General features: G+C 44.3%; 1 protein-coding gene across 1 annotated transcript; it reads left to right on the top strand.

Moving 5' to 3' along the window:
* The first annotated feature begins 217 nt into the window (after window positions 1-217).
* Window positions 218-15,662, top strand: SMPDL3A (sphingomyelin phosphodiesterase acid like 3A). Its single transcript, XM_054174118.1, has 8 exons — window positions 218-398; window positions 1,831-2,044; window positions 3,436-3,580; window positions 7,284-7,380; window positions 9,168-9,346; window positions 11,870-12,050; window positions 13,900-14,024; window positions 15,185-15,662. The coding sequence occupies exons 1-8, from the start codon at window positions 293-295 to the stop codon at window positions 15,494-15,496; spliced, it is 1,359 nt and encodes a 452-aa protein (XP_054030093.1). The 5' UTR covers window positions 218-292; the 3' UTR covers window positions 15,497-15,662.
* Window positions 15,663-16,395: the final 733 nt, after the last annotated feature.

The following is a 16,395-nucleotide window of genomic DNA, read 5'->3' as shown; positions in this document are numbered from 1 at the left end:
CCTGGGGGTGGCACCTCCTGAAGGTCACCCCGAGTCGCGGCAGAGGCGACAGCTGCTGCCCTCGTTGCCCATTTCGGACGCTGCCATACGGCAGCGAGCGCACTGCCCGGGCCAGAGGCGGCTTTTGGCCCCCGGGGCTGCGGGCGGGGCGCGGTGGTGGTTTCCGCCTGCCCCGGGGAGGCAGCGAAGGGCCGGGGCTTGCACAAGCAACCCCGGGCTCGCCCCTTTCCTCCGTGCCAGGGCGGTCACATGAACGCCGGTCGTCGGGCTGGGCGCTCCCGGTACGGCCGACATGGAGCTACGGTGGGGGTGCGCCGCCTGCTCGGCCCTCGGCCTGGCGCTGCTCTGCTCCACGCTGGAGGCGGCGCCGGCCGGGCCGCAGCCCCGCTCTGCCGTGGGTGAGTCCAGCGCGGGGGGAGGGCTGAGCAGCGTGAGTGCGGGCAGGGGCCTGGCCGGGCTCGCCCATGGAGGACGGGGGAGTGCGGGAGGCTTGACTGAAGGAGGCCCGGCGAAGGGACGGCGCTTGCCCCGCCGTGCTGTGGGGGAGGCTGTGGGTACGTGCTCGCCTCAAGTTGCTTCTTTCCTCCCGCCTCGCTGTGGCCCGCGCATAGACAGCTGCAGTGGTACTCCCTGTCCCAGCCGGCTTCGGCAGCGTGTGGCTCTGTAGATAAGGGGTACTAGCGGTACAGGTGGTGGTGGTGGGGTTTACACAGATTCAGTTAGCCAGGGCAGGCCGGCGCCCCGGACAGTAGTGGGCGAGGTGAGCCCAGCCTTTGGCAGGTGTCCCGAGATACGCACTGCAAACGTGAAATTCAGCAAGCATACTCTTCCTGATGTGATTAATGTACAGCAGCGTGTGCAGGTGAGTGCTGAGCATGGCTTCCACAGGATTTTCATCCCCGTGACTCAGACGTGCCTCAGAGCAAACAGCAGCGTCCAGGTGTCTTTCTGTCTCCTGTTTGTGGGAGTCACGGTGCAGCAGGCTTCAAAGATCGCAGTGGTCTTTGGTTCCTGACATAAAATTCCACGGGGTCTGTTGAGGGTATCTGCTGTGTCACCGTTTCACAACTAGCAGATACCACATGCCTTCGAAACCCACAGGGAGAAACAACTATTATTATACATGAAATTTGACACCTGGTAGTCTTAATACAAGCTTAAAGCACCTCGTTCACCATATTCCTACACTTCTCATCTCCTTTTTCCCATGCAGTGCTAAATAGCAATGGCTGAGAATGTGTCAGCCTGGAAGGCAGTGAGTAGGTAAGGCTGACACCTTCTCACCTGAGTGAGAATGGTCTCTTTGCTACTGCTGCTGTTAGGGAGAAGAAATGCTTTGAAATTTTCTGCACACATGCTGTTTAGTGCTTTTCCTTTTAGACTGCAGTCTTTTATAGTACCTTCCAGCCAGGGAAGGCCTGGAAAAATAATTTAAATGCAAGTCCCTTTCTTTTCAGGTGGTGTGAAGAAGTCCTTCTATTGTCTCCTCTCCTCTTCAATTTCCAGATTGCTATTAATGAAAAGGAGCTGATTTTCCAGCCTCTACTGGTCTCCATTTTTCTTAAATCTACTGAATAGCTTAAACCTATGTCTCTGCTTCTGTCTTCAATTTTTCTAAGCAATCTACATGAAGAACTCTTGTCAGGAAGGCAGAACTCGCCCACACTTGTCAGATGGGCTAATCAACAATTTGTTCAATTTATTCTCCTTTCCAAAATGTGCAAAGGGCAATAGCAGTAGAGAAACTGGAGCAAATCTGGTGTTACCCATGTATATCCAGTTCAAATGCAAATAATACATTTTTGTTTAATCTTTGTTCTCTGCAAACAGGGCAGTTCTGGCATGTGTCTGACCTACATTTAGATCCGACTTACCACATTACCCCCGATCGCACCAAGGTTTGTTCCTCTTCCAAAGGAGCCAATGCCTCCAATCCAGGCCCTTTTGGAGACTTTTTGTGTGATTCCCCGTATCAGCTTATTTTGTCAGCATTTGCCTTCATGAAGGATTCCAAACAGCAGGCTTCATTCATAATTTGGACAGGGTAAGTGCTCAGGACACTCTGCAGTTGAAGCTTTAGGCAGCTGAATTAACTGTAACTCAGACGTTTATATTTGCACCAACAGATCTCATTTTAATATCTCACAGGTCCTACTTTTAAATAGTCCCTTTACTTGTCCAGATGGCTAATTAGTGGGAGACTGAGTGAGAAAATAAGACTTCAGGAACGGATTTTGATCTCTGTCATAATTTCTGGGTATTGTTGGACGGTCATTGGGACATTTACCACATGACTGGATTAGTGTGAGCTAATAGAAATGGTGCAGGGAAAGCAAAAAAAGAAAGGTCAGAGGAATAGCTGACTGGAACAAGTCATTATGGGAAGTACTGGATTTTGTAAGTCTTAAGGTCACTAACCCTAAAGTACATTCCCTTTTTAGAAAATAGCCAGATTTTCCCTGGTTCTGTAAGAGGTAATTAGAATCATGCTATGTTTTTGGATGGTTTTTGGGTTTTGTTTTAAGTGTATAAAATCATTCAGGTTGGGTGCCTATATGAATTCTAGCTCAGGGGCTGAAGGAGGAGGAGAACAGCGTCATAGATGCTGTTTCAATTACTACCCCTCCTAGATGTGTGTGCTCCTAAAGTGCTGTTTCACAGTCCCTCACTGCATTACTTTGTATGTGTGCAGTCTCTGCTGAGTAAAACATTTCCCCTTTCTGTTCTGATTTTCCTGACTAATAAATGGGCATCATAATAATACTCTGTCATACAGAGGTGTTACTGTGAGGTTTTGTGTGCCTTAGCAGTGGGACTGGAGAAAGAAGTGCGAAAGGGAGGCACATGAGTACCTCAGTAGTACCATGCCCTGTTATTTTGTCAGTATTCATTAGTTTACCCTTGTGCCATAGTGAAGTCCTCCATTCTACCATTGTGTGGGTTTTTTCTGTGGTATACATCAGGGGATAATCTATCAGATTAGTGTCTTGGAGTGGCTGTGAGAACTAGTATGTTAGTGAATGACTGGGGCTTTTTTGCTGGAGAGGTTATATGTGTTATGTTGCTTGGTTTTCCTGGGAGAAGATATTTAACCCAGACTGCACAACAGCTCAAAGTGGTGGAGCTGAATTCATTTAATGCCTAAGAAATCTTAGTTATGATAAATGTGAATCATAGGACCAACGTTAGTCTGTTTGGTTTGGTTTTGTTGTCCAAAAAAAGCCCTGCAGGGAGCCTTTTAGACAATTCTGTTCTTTTCATTTATAGTAGTATTGCATGCTACAATGGAAATGTGCTTGCAGATATTTTTTTTAACCTTTCCTTAGAACCATAGAATCCTTTTGGTTGGAAGAGATCATCAAGTTCAACCATTATCTAACTCTACAAAGTCTGGTGCTAATGGACCTTTCTTATTAAAGCCTTTTCCTTTTTCAGAGATAGCCCTCCTCATGTTCCAGTGCAAGAACTCTCCACAAAGTTGGTCATCAGCATAATTGGCAATATGAGTGCTACCATTCGTCATTTCTTTCCAGATCTTCAGGTTTTTCCAGCTTTGGGCAATCATGACTACTGGCCACAGGTAAAACAAGTTAGGAATTAGTTTATGTGTCATATTGAGTGTGTTCCTAACCCCTCAGAAAGCAGATGTGAACAATAAGAGTTACATTTGTGTCCCTCAAAGCTTAGAACTACCAGATCTCATTACAGTTAATACACATTTTGTCTTTCTGTGTTAAGTCATGTACATGTGTGCAATAACTTAGTCTAACACCAGTGACATCCTCATGGATCTGCTAAGATTCAAGGCCTACTGCTAATGTTTCTGCTGGCATCATGAGCTGGCAGTGTGCTCATGCAGCCCAGAAGGCAAATTGTATTCTAGGCTGCATCAAGAGGAGTGTGGCCAGCAGGTCAAGAGAGGGGATTCTGCCCCTTGACTCTGCTCTGGTGAGACCCTACCTCCAATGCTGCATCTAGTTCTGGTGTCCCCAGTATAAGACACAGAGCTGTTGGAGCAAGTCCAGAGGAGGGCCACAAAGACAACCCAAGGGCTGGAGCACCTCTGCTATGAGGACAGGCTGAGGGAGCTGGGATTGTTTATCCTGGAGAAGAAAAGACTCTTGGGGGGACCTTAGAGCTGTCTTCCAATAGCTGAAGGGATCCTACAGGAAGGCTGCAAAGTGACTTTTTGTAAGGGTGTCTAGCAATAGGACAAGGGGCAGCGGTTTTAAGCTGAGGGAGAGTAGGGTTAGACTGGATCTTAGGAAGTTCTTTAGTACAAGGATGGTGGAACTCTGGAACAGGTTGCCCAGAGAGATTCATTCAAAGGCAGGTTGGATGAGCCTAGTTGAGAGATGTCCATGCCCATGGCAGGGAGGTTGGAGTAGATGAGGTCACTTCCAACCTAAGCCATTCTATGATTCTGTGATTTTTCTCACCATGGCAGAATTTGAGTTTACATTCTCATGGTTTTGCCACTGCTCTGAAATATATGCCTTTTTTTTTCCCCCCCCTTTCCTTTTTGGACACTTAGAAATACTTTCATTGATGATTTACTGGCTATGTGGGTGATTGCAGCTGAGGACAGTGCTTTTTCACTTGTAGTGTTCTGTGACTATTGTTCTTGGCATAGCTCAAAAGTAAACAGTTGCTTCATGTGTCTGTCCTTTAAAGCATATCGTGGGTTGATCTGGCAGCATGGAGGACTGAGAGGCAAATCCTGTCACTGGGTCTGAGGGAATCAGAAGGATCAGGTCAGCTAAAGTTTTGTTTGAAATACCTAATGGGAATTCAGTAACATCCTTTCCACACCCTCAAAGACTTTTATTCCAGCTTTCTGGGTTATTCATTAGGCCTGCCAGGTAATTGTAATTAGTGGTTGTGTCATTGCTGGACTTAGAGGTTCCCAAATCAGGGAGTGACAGAGGTGCTTAGAGAGAGGAAAGGGAAATGTGAGAGGCAAAAGAAGACCTAAACATACCTTGGAAATGTAAGCACACAAAGCAAGCTGCTTTCTTCATTTTGTTGTGTTCTTAACTCTGGTAGTGGAGCTTCAGCTTGACACAGGCACTGATAGGGAGCAGATTGATTCACCAGAAACCACTGGTAAAGTTATTTTGATAAATAACAGCTTAACTGAAATCTCAGTCAGTGGTTTAGTGTTTGGTTGGCTGGTGGGTGTTTGGTTTGGGTTTTGGTTTGTTTTCTTTTGAAGTCTTAACAGAGACTAGTGGTCATTGAGCAGTCTGATACGGAAGGGAAAAAAATCTCTGTGCATTAACCTTGCAGACAGACAATGTAGTATTTCTTTCCAGCAAATTTGACTTCTGTTTGATGATCAGGAGGGGCAGATGGGCAGCGAATAGTATTGGGAAGCAGGCTTGTGGCTGGAATAACTGTTGCCATTCTCTCTGCACGAAACCACCCGGGAGTGTTTCTCTGATACTTGGGCGCAGGCTTCACCGAAGTGCAAACCTGAGATACTTTCTGTTACTGTTTCAAAAAGCCCATGAGATCACAAATTCCCCACTATTGGGTCATTTCAGGTTCTTGGATTTTTTTGTGATGACATTGCTGGTTTTCATAGCCATGTGCTTGGCAAATGTCCTATGGGCTGGAAGCGACGTGGATCAAGCCACACGCTGCAGGCCGTTGCACAGCAAGGAGTAAAGCTTTGTGCTCACCATGTACCAAAGAACTTTATTGCTCTCTGTTGTGTTCTGACCTGTCCCATCTAAACAGTTTAACAGTCCTGGGTGATTTTTCTTGCAGAGCCTAAAAGTACTACTCAGGGTAATCAAGCCTTGGGGTACCTTTCAGGTCATGTTGTAACCTCTGTCTTTTTGAATAGTCTTACTTGTTTCACACCCTTACCCCTGCTTAAAATGAATTCCCAAACTGCTGCCTAATCCACAAGTTCACAGAGCACTTGATGTGCCTGGGTCTAGACCACCTTCAGGCCATAGTGTGGCCTCTTATCTGAAATCAGGTTTTGCTCTGTCTGTGAGTGAGTGTTAGCTGTGGCAAGCAGAAAACATCTGAACAGCCTTCGGATTGCACTGCTCCTAGACACAGACTTGGTGCCTAAGCCTCTAACAACGTAGGGGTAGTTTCAAAGTTCTTAGAAAGGTCAAATTTTATGTTTAAGAAAACATGCACTGTAATACTGCTCCTATTTTTTGACCTCTGTGTTTTATTTTGTGGCCCTAAGAATCCAAGCAGGTATTTTAGGAAAAGCAAGGACAGACTGGCATCTCTCTTTTGGGGTTAGATGAGAATATGGTTCTTGGGCTGAAGAGTGCTACAGGTGGGGAAAAAACATTGACAAAGCTCTTATTTTATGTTTTAGATTCTTTGTTGCTAGAAGTACAAGATAGGGATGTGGCTCTGAGCAACCTGATCTAGTGTGAGGGGTCCCTGTCCATGGCAGGGAGGGGTTGGAGCTAGATGATCCTTGAGGTCCCTTCCAACCCTGGCAATTCTATGATTCTATATCCTGGAGATAGTTGGAAATTTCACCAGAATGTATCTGAAGGCTGTTAGTGGAGTTTTGGGCAGCTGCTGTGAACCCCAAGTTGCTTGAAAAATTCACTTGCTGCAAAAGACTTTGTTTTTAGTCTTTGAAACTGAAGTGTATATATGTATTAATATTGCAGAATGCATGGTTTTCCACTCTGCTATGCTCCCAGGGGTTGAAGTATTTGTGGCCTTAGTTTATCAGTGCATTATCAAAGCCATGCAGTCAGTTGGGATTAAATTTAGGCATTTAATAGAATAGAATAGAATAGAATTGTTTAATAGAATAAACCAGGTTGGAAGAGACCTTCAAGATCATCGCGTCCAACCCATCAACCAATCCAACACCACCTAAACAACTAAACCATGGCACCAAGCACCCCATCAAGTCTCCTCCTGAACACCTCCAATGATGGTGACTCCACCACCTCCCCAGGCAGCCCATTCCAATGGGCAATCTCTCTCTCTGTATAGAACTTCTTCCTAACATCCAGCCTAAACCTCCCCTGGTGCAGCCTGAGACTGTGTCCTCTTGTTCTGGTACTGGCTGCCTGGGAGAAGAGACCAACATCCATTTGTTCCTGATCAGCAATACTGGATGTTCAGGAACTTTTTCTTCCTTTCTTGAGTTCCTCCTGGTGGTGACTGGATTCACTTAGATGTATGTAAGAGGGAGGGGGACATAATTTAGTGATTTTGTTTGTTGGTTGGTTTTTTTGTTTGCATGTTTGAATGCTAAGACTTAGACAGGTTCTACTCTGTCACAGGATCAGCTTCCTGTAACCACCAGTGAAGTTTACAATGCTGTAGCAGATTTCTGGAAACCTTGGCTGACTGATGAAGCAATCAATACCTTGAGAAAAGGTAAAATATGCCAGTGAAGCATTGCAAAGCTAGGGCTTAGAAAAACTCATGTTTCTATAGATCTGTCCCATTTGTTTAACTAAGTCTCCTGGAATGAATCACCACAATGGATTATCTGTAATGCTTCTCCTGGAAGAAGTTACTTGTCTTCAGGGTACATTTATTCTCTTCTCATTTATCCTCTTCTTGCAGTGTTACTGGGTTTGTACCAATGCATGTGAAAGATTCTACTGCCTTCAAGACCTCATAATACTCTTTAGATAAAGGCATGAGATGCATGGTTGTTAAAAAATTGATGAAATATTGGTTCTGTTTTGCTATTTACTATATTTCAGGGCATACTGATTAGGCACATGCTTGATTCAAGTTAGGATAGCACATAGTCTTGATGATTATACTGTTAATTGAATCATACTTGTGTCCAACTTACTAACCTGGGAGAATATTGACATCATAATTATGATGTCAATATTATTATGACATTATTATTATGATCATTATTTCAATCATAATGATTGCAAAGTTCAACCCATTTCCAATCCACTCAAACATTAGGGATTTAGGTGTTTAATACAGGGTGGTGTATCCTGAATGAGAAGGAACAGTGAGTAAGAATGGAAGGACAAACTCAAATAGGAAACATAAAACTCAAAGGGGCAGACCTGAAGTTAAGGTCTGCTGTTATAGCTTTATTGCCATGGCTCCACTGAAGTCCCTGTACTAAGAAAATTGCACCCATGAGGAAGCTCTGTATAGGAGACTTTCAAGAGCTTGGATCACAAACCATGATCTTTTCTTCATATCCCACTCTGAAGTTTAATGAATTTCACAGAATCACCAAGGTTGGAAGAGACCTCAAAGATCATTGAGTCCAACCTGTCACCACAGACCTCATGACTACTAAACCATGGCACCAAGTGCCACATCCAATCCCCTCTTGAACACCTCCAGGGATGGTGACTCCACCACCTCCCTGGCAGCACATTCCAATGGCAAACAACTCTCTCTGTGAAGAGCTTTCTCCTCACCTCGAGCCTAAACTTCCCCTGGCACAGCTTGAGACTGTGTCCTCTTGTTCTGGTGCTGGTTTCTTGGGGGAGGAGACCAACCCCCTCCTGGCTACAACCCCCCTTCAGGTAGTTGTAGAGAGCAATAAGGTCTCCCCTGAGCCTCCAGGCTAAGCAACCCCAGCTCCCTCAGCCTCTCCTCACAGGGCTGTGCTCAAGGCCTCTCCCCAGCCTTGTTGCCCTTCTCTGGACACGTTCAAGAGTCTCAATGCCCTTCTTAAACTGAGGGGACCAGAACTGGACACAGTACTCAAGGTGTGGCCTACAGTTCTTCTTTAGTAGAGACAGAGGATAATTGGACGTGATCTTAAAAATTTTTTCCAAGCAAAATAATTCTGTGAGTCTGTGAATTCCTGGAGGAACCAATGTGTCTGCAGCATTTCAAGAAATGTGCATTTCCTAACAATTGTCTCTCAGTGTGGAAGAAATGTTACAGGTCACTTTTTGTGTGTTAGCTGGATAATGGCATCTGCAAACTGCCAGATAAACACAAAGACCAGCTACAGGCAAGAACTCATAAAAAATTCAGCGTTAACTTCTACTAAAATGCTGTGAAAAACAGATTCTTAAGATGTTCTGTTGTGATAAGGTGCTGCATGCCTTGAATAAACATGCCCTGTTCCATTTGATCAGAATGATTAGGCTGCACACTTGGTCAGTGCTGTGCTTGCATGCTAAAGTTGTGCCTTTTTTCAGGTGATGTTGGTTTTATTTTCACAGGTGGCTTCTACACTCAACTGTTTGAATCCAGTGATCTCTCTCAACCACTCAGGATAATCAGTCTGAACACAAATTTATATTACAGCCCCAACACTGTGACTGTGAATATCACTGACCCAGCCAACCAGTTTGCCTGGCTGGAGGGAATACTAGAAACCTCTTCACAAAAGAAGGAAAAGGTAGGGACTGTGAGGTTAGGGACTGTGAGGTTTAGGTTGGACTTGATGATCTCAAAGGTCTTTTCCAACCTGGTTTGTTCTGTTCTGTTCTGTTCCATTCTGTTCTATTCTGAGCCCATGAGCATTATTGGTTTAAACTTTGAAAAGGAAAAAAAAAAACATGTAAGAAGGAATAGAATAAAATAGAATAGAATAGACCAGGTTGGAAGAGACCTTCAAGATCATCGTGTCCAACCTATCATCCAACACCACCTAATCAACTAAACCATGCAACAAAGCACCCTATCAAGTCTCCTCCTGAACACCTCCAGTGATGATGACTCCATTACCTCCTTGGGCAGCACATTCCAATGGGCAATCACTCTCTCTGTGTAGAACTTCCTCCTAACCTCCAGCCTAAACCTCCCCTGGCACAGCCTGAGACTGTGTCCTTTTGTTCTGGTGCTTGTTGCCTGGGAGAAGAGCCCAACCTCTGCCTGTCTACAACCTCCCTTAAGGTAGCTGTAGAGAGCAATAAGGTCACCCTGAGTCTCCTCTTCTCCAGGATAAGCAACCCCAGCTCCCTCAGTCTCTCCTCACAGGGCTGTGTTCCAAGCCCCTCACCAACTTTGTTGTGCTTCCCTGGACATGCTCCAGCAAGACAACCTCCTTCCTGAACTGAGGGGCCCAAAACTGGACACAGTACTCAAGGTGTGGCCTAACCACTGAAAATATAAACATGATTTTAGAAGAATCTTACTGCTGACAGAGATACTACAAAGTAAAAAAATCTCATTTTTGACAGAATATTTTCTTGCACATTATACTGCAACAATTAATGAGAGTTGATTGCAGCTTCACACATTATACAGCAAAATATCTTTGCTTTCTTCCAGTGTAAATACTGTAGAAATCAGGATGAGAATGCTTAACAGTTTCACTTTGTTTCTGCCTCTTTTTACTTATAGCCTTTAATTTTAAAATCAAAATATGCACCCTTGGTCTGAGACAAAAGCTACCATATGTGATTCATATTGTTATGTACCAAAAGTAGGAATTGGGAAGGAGTTTGTCAACCACAAAACCTATCCAAGCTGCAGCAGTTGCTATGATTTGAGTATTAAGTTGTCTTGGGTTTTGAAGGGAGGACATAAATTGTTGGCTCATGTTTGTTTGATTGGGCAGGGATTGGATTGGCCAGAAGAAGTGTTTAATTTGAACCATGCTTACATTGTGCTGCAGTGGTGCCATTTAAAACAGTTGGGAGAAAGAGGAGGTTTCCCTTCCTTATACAACCCTGAAGCATGTTAGCTGGCGTCTGCAGCTGAAACCCAGTCTTGACATCAGACAGAAGGGTTTTAACCAGTTCTGTGTTTCTGGTGACTCTCACCATGCAGGCTCTCTGATTTTCTAAATGAAGTTTTGATTACCATCCCCTTGAGATGCCAAATAAGTCTTGCCCTAGGAGCTTCTTTTTTTACATGTGAAATAATTGATCCATTTTTCCTTTTGGCCTAAAATCATAGAATCAGTCAGGGTTGGAAGGGACCACAAGGATCATCTAGTTCCAACCCCCCTGCTATGGGCAGGGACACCTCACACTAGATCAGGCTGGCCAAAGCCTCATCCAGCCTGGTCTTAAACACCTGCAGGGATGGGGCCTCAACCACCTCCCTGGACAACCCATTCCAGGGCTTCACCACTCTCATGGTAAAGAACTTCTTCCTCACATCCAGCCTGAATCACATATAGACTTCTCAGAACTCTTTCCCAAGAATATACTGAACTCACTAAAAACATCTATTCAGTTTGTCCTGTTAGGAATTTAAATGTTCTTTTGTATAACAAAACTGTGGTGATTCATAGCTTTCAGAATGCCATTTCTAGGACAGCATTATTATGCTCTGCTCTTGTGAGGCCTTGCCTCGAATGCTGTGTCCAGTTCTGGTGTCCTCAGCATAAGGAGGACACAGAGCTGTTGGAGTGAGTCCAGAGGAGGCCACAAAGGTGATCCAAGGGATGGAACACTTCTGCTATTAGGGTAGGCTGTGGGAGCTGGGGTTCAGCCTAGGGAGGAGAAAACTCTGGGGGGACCTAAGGTCTGCTTTCCTATACCTGAAGGCATCCTACAAGAAGGCTGGAGAGGGACTTTTTATAAGGACATCTAGTGATAGGACAAGGGAGAATGGCTTTAAGCTGAGGGAGGAGAGTAGCTTTGGACTGGATCTTAGGAAGAAGTTCTTCAGTGTGAGCATGGTGAGACTCTGAAACGGATTGCCTAGAGAAGTTGTGGATGCCCCTTCCCTGAAGCTGTTCAAGACCAGGTTGGATGAGGCCTCAAGCAGCCAAGTTTAGTGGAGAGGTGTCCCTGCCCATGGCAGGAAGGTTGGAGTAGATGATCTCTGAGGTCCCCTCCAACTTAAGCTACCCTATGATTATTGCAGAGTTTCGGTCCTATGATTATTAGGAAGGTTTGGTAGCCATTTCTAAGTTACAGCTCTAAGTAGAGGTTGCTAACTGTGCTTCCTGTGCCTAATTCCATAGGTGTATATAATAGGACACGTGCCAGTAGGGTACCTGCCGTTTGCCAAGAACATCACAGCTATGAGGGAGCACTACAACGAGAGGCTGGTAAAGATCTTCCGCAAGTACAGCAGCGTCATCGCGGGGCAGTTCTTTGGACACACACACCGAGACAGTGTCATGGTCCTCCTGGATGAGGAAGGTAATGATGCTTGCTGAGCCCTTCATCTGTTTGTCTTCAGTGAAAGCAAATGAGTTCTTTCTTGCATGTGCTTACTAGTTAGCCTCTGTAAACAAATAACTGAAGAAAGAAACTGGGAAATCCTGCTGTTTATCCACAAGAGCTCAAGCCTCACACATGCCCTGCTTTTTCCAGAGATAAGCTTGCAAGGCAGCCTGGCTTTTTGTTGAGCTCAGAAGAGACTTCCCCAAGCTACCTCTTTCTTTTTTTAAAATTTTATTTTAATGAATGCTTATGCCTAGACAAGAATTCTTGCTCTTTCCTCTCCACTCTCTCAGTGACATGGGCAAATTATACTAGCCAGTTGCTATTGTGTAATGTGTCAAAGGGAATGTTCTCAGGCCAACTAGACATGCTCTGTGTTCTTGTGTTTCCTGCATCATTACTGTGCCTCTCTGCTGAGCTCCCTGCTGCTTCAAAGTTAATTAAGATAAGGGTAAGCAGGAGGCAGGGGAAAGAAAGTCTCTGCCTGTTGCATCTCTTAGATCAGCTAATTTCCCTTCAAGAAAAGCACCCAGGTTTGAAAATGTTGTTTATTGCTTTGACATTCCTTTGTTTTAAGCATGGGCATGGCTGTGTGGAAGACTCTAACAGAAGATCTCTAACAGGTAACTGGATAGGAATTTGTGTCTGTACCATGGAAAAGTGAGAAGTCCATTGTTTTGGTTTGTGAAAATACCCAAATGGCTCTTTTGCTAATAGTTTTATATGAACACATGAAAGCAATGCCCAAAAGGCTGACTGGAGTGACAGCATTCTAAATCATTTACCTTTTGACATGGAATAGGGATCCAGCCCTAGTGAAGGAACTGCCATTTTATTAGATGGTGTTCAGGGTGGTCTTATACCTACGTATTTTTGGTGCCTTGTCCTAGCTGTGCATGAAATCATCATCTCCACTGCAAATTTCACTGAGGCCAGTCTGATCTTGGTGCCCTGCATTACAGTTGGCACATGCAAGTAACTGCTTCTAAATAATAATTTTGCATGATTTCACAAAATGTGAGCAGTGACATTGCAGGGTTCCCAGGATCTGAATGCAGTTTGTGTTTATCTGTGTGTTTTTAGGCTGTCTTCTCTTGGTGCCGTTCTCCTCTTGATAAAATGCCAGGGAATTCAGGATAAGTGTGAAATTGTAGCCAGCATCAGTGTGCTGAGATACAGAGCTAAGTTTTATCTTCCCCAGAAGAATCCACTGATTCCCAAGCTTTCAGAGCTTCTGTGGAGGCTGACCTTGTGGTTTTCACTGCTGTGATGCTGCTGAGAAATGAATAGTTAGGGCTTCCTTTTTGTTCCACAGAGAGCCTGCATATTCTAATTAAAACCTGTGTACATCTTCACGTTTCATTGCTGCAGGGATTTTTCACATGCTAGGTGCTGGGCAGGTCTAGATGACTGAAATCAGTGTCAGGTGATGATAGTTTGTTGTTTCCAGTAGCATTCTACATACAGAAAGCACCATGTAAATTGCAGCAATTAAAAGTTGTGAATATTTCTTCAGCAGAAATATGCCAAGTACTGAGATCTCCCATATAAGCAAGACCATTCTGCACAGGTAATGGATTTGATGGGAAGCCTCTAGTACAGATAAACTTAACTGGCTCACAGTGGAATGTATGCTGGGGTATCTTAGACAGATTTTGGTCTATCCAGTGGAAGTACAGAAGGAATTCACAGCGGTGTAACTAACACAGGGGAAATAATGCTATGCCGGTCACTCTGGTTCATGCTGTGTTGGTTCTCTGCAAAAATATTTGTTTGAGAAAGAAATGATTGAAAGGAAACCATTTCCTCCTCCCTCTTCCCACAGGCAAGCCAGTAAATTCCCTGTTTGTGGCACCTGCTGTAACCCCAGTGAAGAATGTATGGCAGATGGAGTCCAATAACCCTGGTGTCAGATTGTATCAATATGATCTTCTTGATTATAGCTTGCTGGTAAGTGAAGATTCTGGGGCCTTGTTTAGTGTCATTCAAAATTACACCAAGTTGTCAGCCTCAGTCACACTGTGATTATTGGTGGAACTTTGCTCACTCTTGGTTTTCTTTCTGGGCAAAGGAAAGGAAATCGGAAAGAGAATTTGGTCAGACTTTCTGTGCCTGCAGGACTGCCCAGCACTTCCCGTTCTCTATGGAATATTCTTACAACATAGAATCAAAGACAGAAATTTTCTGGGCAGTATACTAAAACTATTTAGAGGGAACTCTGCAAAGGCTAAAGAGGCCTGAGCTTGTGAACATTCCAGTGTTGTTTGCTGATGGTAACCTAAGCTTTGGGATGGATTTCCTGAAATGCTTCTAAAGGGATGTAGAGGAACAGAGGAAGGAGAGCACTTTTAACCATGTGATGCCTTTCTTAATCATGCATCTTCCTATATAAAGTTCATCATTTTTATAGGAAGTTATAGATAAGGAAAATTACAGAAGGAAAATTGAAGACTTCTGTAGTGTCATGTGATTTTTTATTTTTTTTTTTGAGACAAAGTGACTCCAATCTAATTATTTTGGCTCTGAATGACTGGGATACTCTTGCTGTCATTCAAGGTAAAATCTTGACCTTGCTGACTTCAGTGATGGTGCATCCTGCAGCTGGAACTGGGCTCTCTCCCTGGAGACCTGTGCTAATGCAGGCTGCTCCTTTCTTGTGCACATTTCACTCCATTTCCATCTCTGTTTCCCTTAAATTCTGTCTGGGCCATTTTGACTCTGTGTCCTTTCTGCCCCACAGCAGCGCCCACAGAAAACAAGCTTCAGATTTTCACTCTTTTGCCATGTTCCTAACACAGCCATGAGGATAGTCAAGTTTGGTTAGGGTTTGGACAGGCAAGCCCTCAAACATTGCCTCTGCTACCTTTGTGGCTCCCTTTGCCTTCTTCTCCCCATCCCCCCACCATTACTGCACTGCAAGTACCAGTGCTGGGTGTAAGCCCAGCTCTCGGGGTGGGACATGACCTTCTATTCAGTTGTGATTAATGAGGAGTGACAGCTTCCTAATCAATATTTCACTCTAGAGACTTAATGAAGCAGGGAAGAAAGCAATACAGCCATGCCTATTTTTTCCCTTTCTTTCCTTTTTTTTTTTTTGTTTTAAACTGTAGGATCTTTGGCAGTTTTACTTGGACCTCAGAGATGCAAACAAGAGAAATGAATCAGAGTGGAAATTGGAATACATCCTGACTAAAGCTTATGGCATCGAAGACTTGAAGCCAGAAAGCCTATATGAAATGGCCAAGAAGTTGTCTCTGCCACACAGCACACTGTTTGAGCAGTATTACAGTAACTTCATTGTAAGTTATGACAAAACCATGGTCTGTGAAGAGGGGTGCAAGACCTGCCAAATCTGTGCCATCCAGTATTTGGATTACTCCTCATACATAGATTGTATCAACCAAAAAGAAGTGTGGAGATGAAGTCTCCATGCAGTTGATGCTGATACTGACTTTAGTCTGTGATTTGAAGAACCTCATCCTTTTGCTCAAGCACTGGCATGCTGTGAGACTTCTGTGAATTTCAGGGGAGCCACAAATCTCCCTAGATCTTTCTTCTTGCAAACATGTTTTCCTTCCACACCTAAATAAAAGTTTATTGGCTGTGTAATAGTGGCCATATACTTTGCTGTTGTTTCAAGTATCCTCTGCTCTCTGTAACAGGCATCCCAGTATGTGGGAATGGAAGTTACTCACACCCTTCTCTGGAAATCAAAGTCTCTTTGCTCAGGCTGTGTAAATGTAGGCAATGCCATTTCAGGCATGGGATTTGTATGGGGGCAGGTTCCAGCCATCTGCTGTCACAATTTGCAAACTGAAATCTGCAAACCCCACACTTGCTGAGACTGGAGTGCAGTTATGCAGTTGAAGTGAAGCCAGCATTAGCTGTCTCCCTGTGCCAAGTTTTCTTCTTAACCCCTTAAACACACCTCTGCTTAGGGGCATATTCTAACAACAGCATGACACTTACTTAAAGGAGCACAAACCTCCATCCTGTGAATACTTCATGCATTTTGTATTTCAGAATGTGTGTGTTTGCCCAGCACAAAGTCCTTTTGTTAGACCATGTACATTGGTACTGCTGTCAAGCAGTGTCCTGGTAGGAGATTCTGCATCAGACCATGGATGAGGTTTCAGTTGATCAGCATCATTCATCACATAGAACATTCACTGTGCAGCACAGCTACTTGTGCACTTGTCATGGTGTTTCTCAGGTTTCTTTTCTCACAGAGCAGTCTAGCACATACTGTGAAGTTTATCACATGTATGAATTAGCAACTGCACAGACCATTTCTTCATCATCTTGCACACTTGTTTCACCA

This window comes from Dryobates pubescens, chromosome 28 (genome assembly GCF_014839835.1).
Source record: "Dryobates pubescens isolate bDryPub1 chromosome 28, bDryPub1.pri, whole genome shotgun sequence".
NCBI lineage: Eukaryota > Metazoa > Chordata > Aves > Piciformes > Picidae > Dryobates > Dryobates pubescens.
Note: the sequence above shows the minus strand (reverse complement) of the source record. Positions and strands in the feature narration are given on the sequence as shown.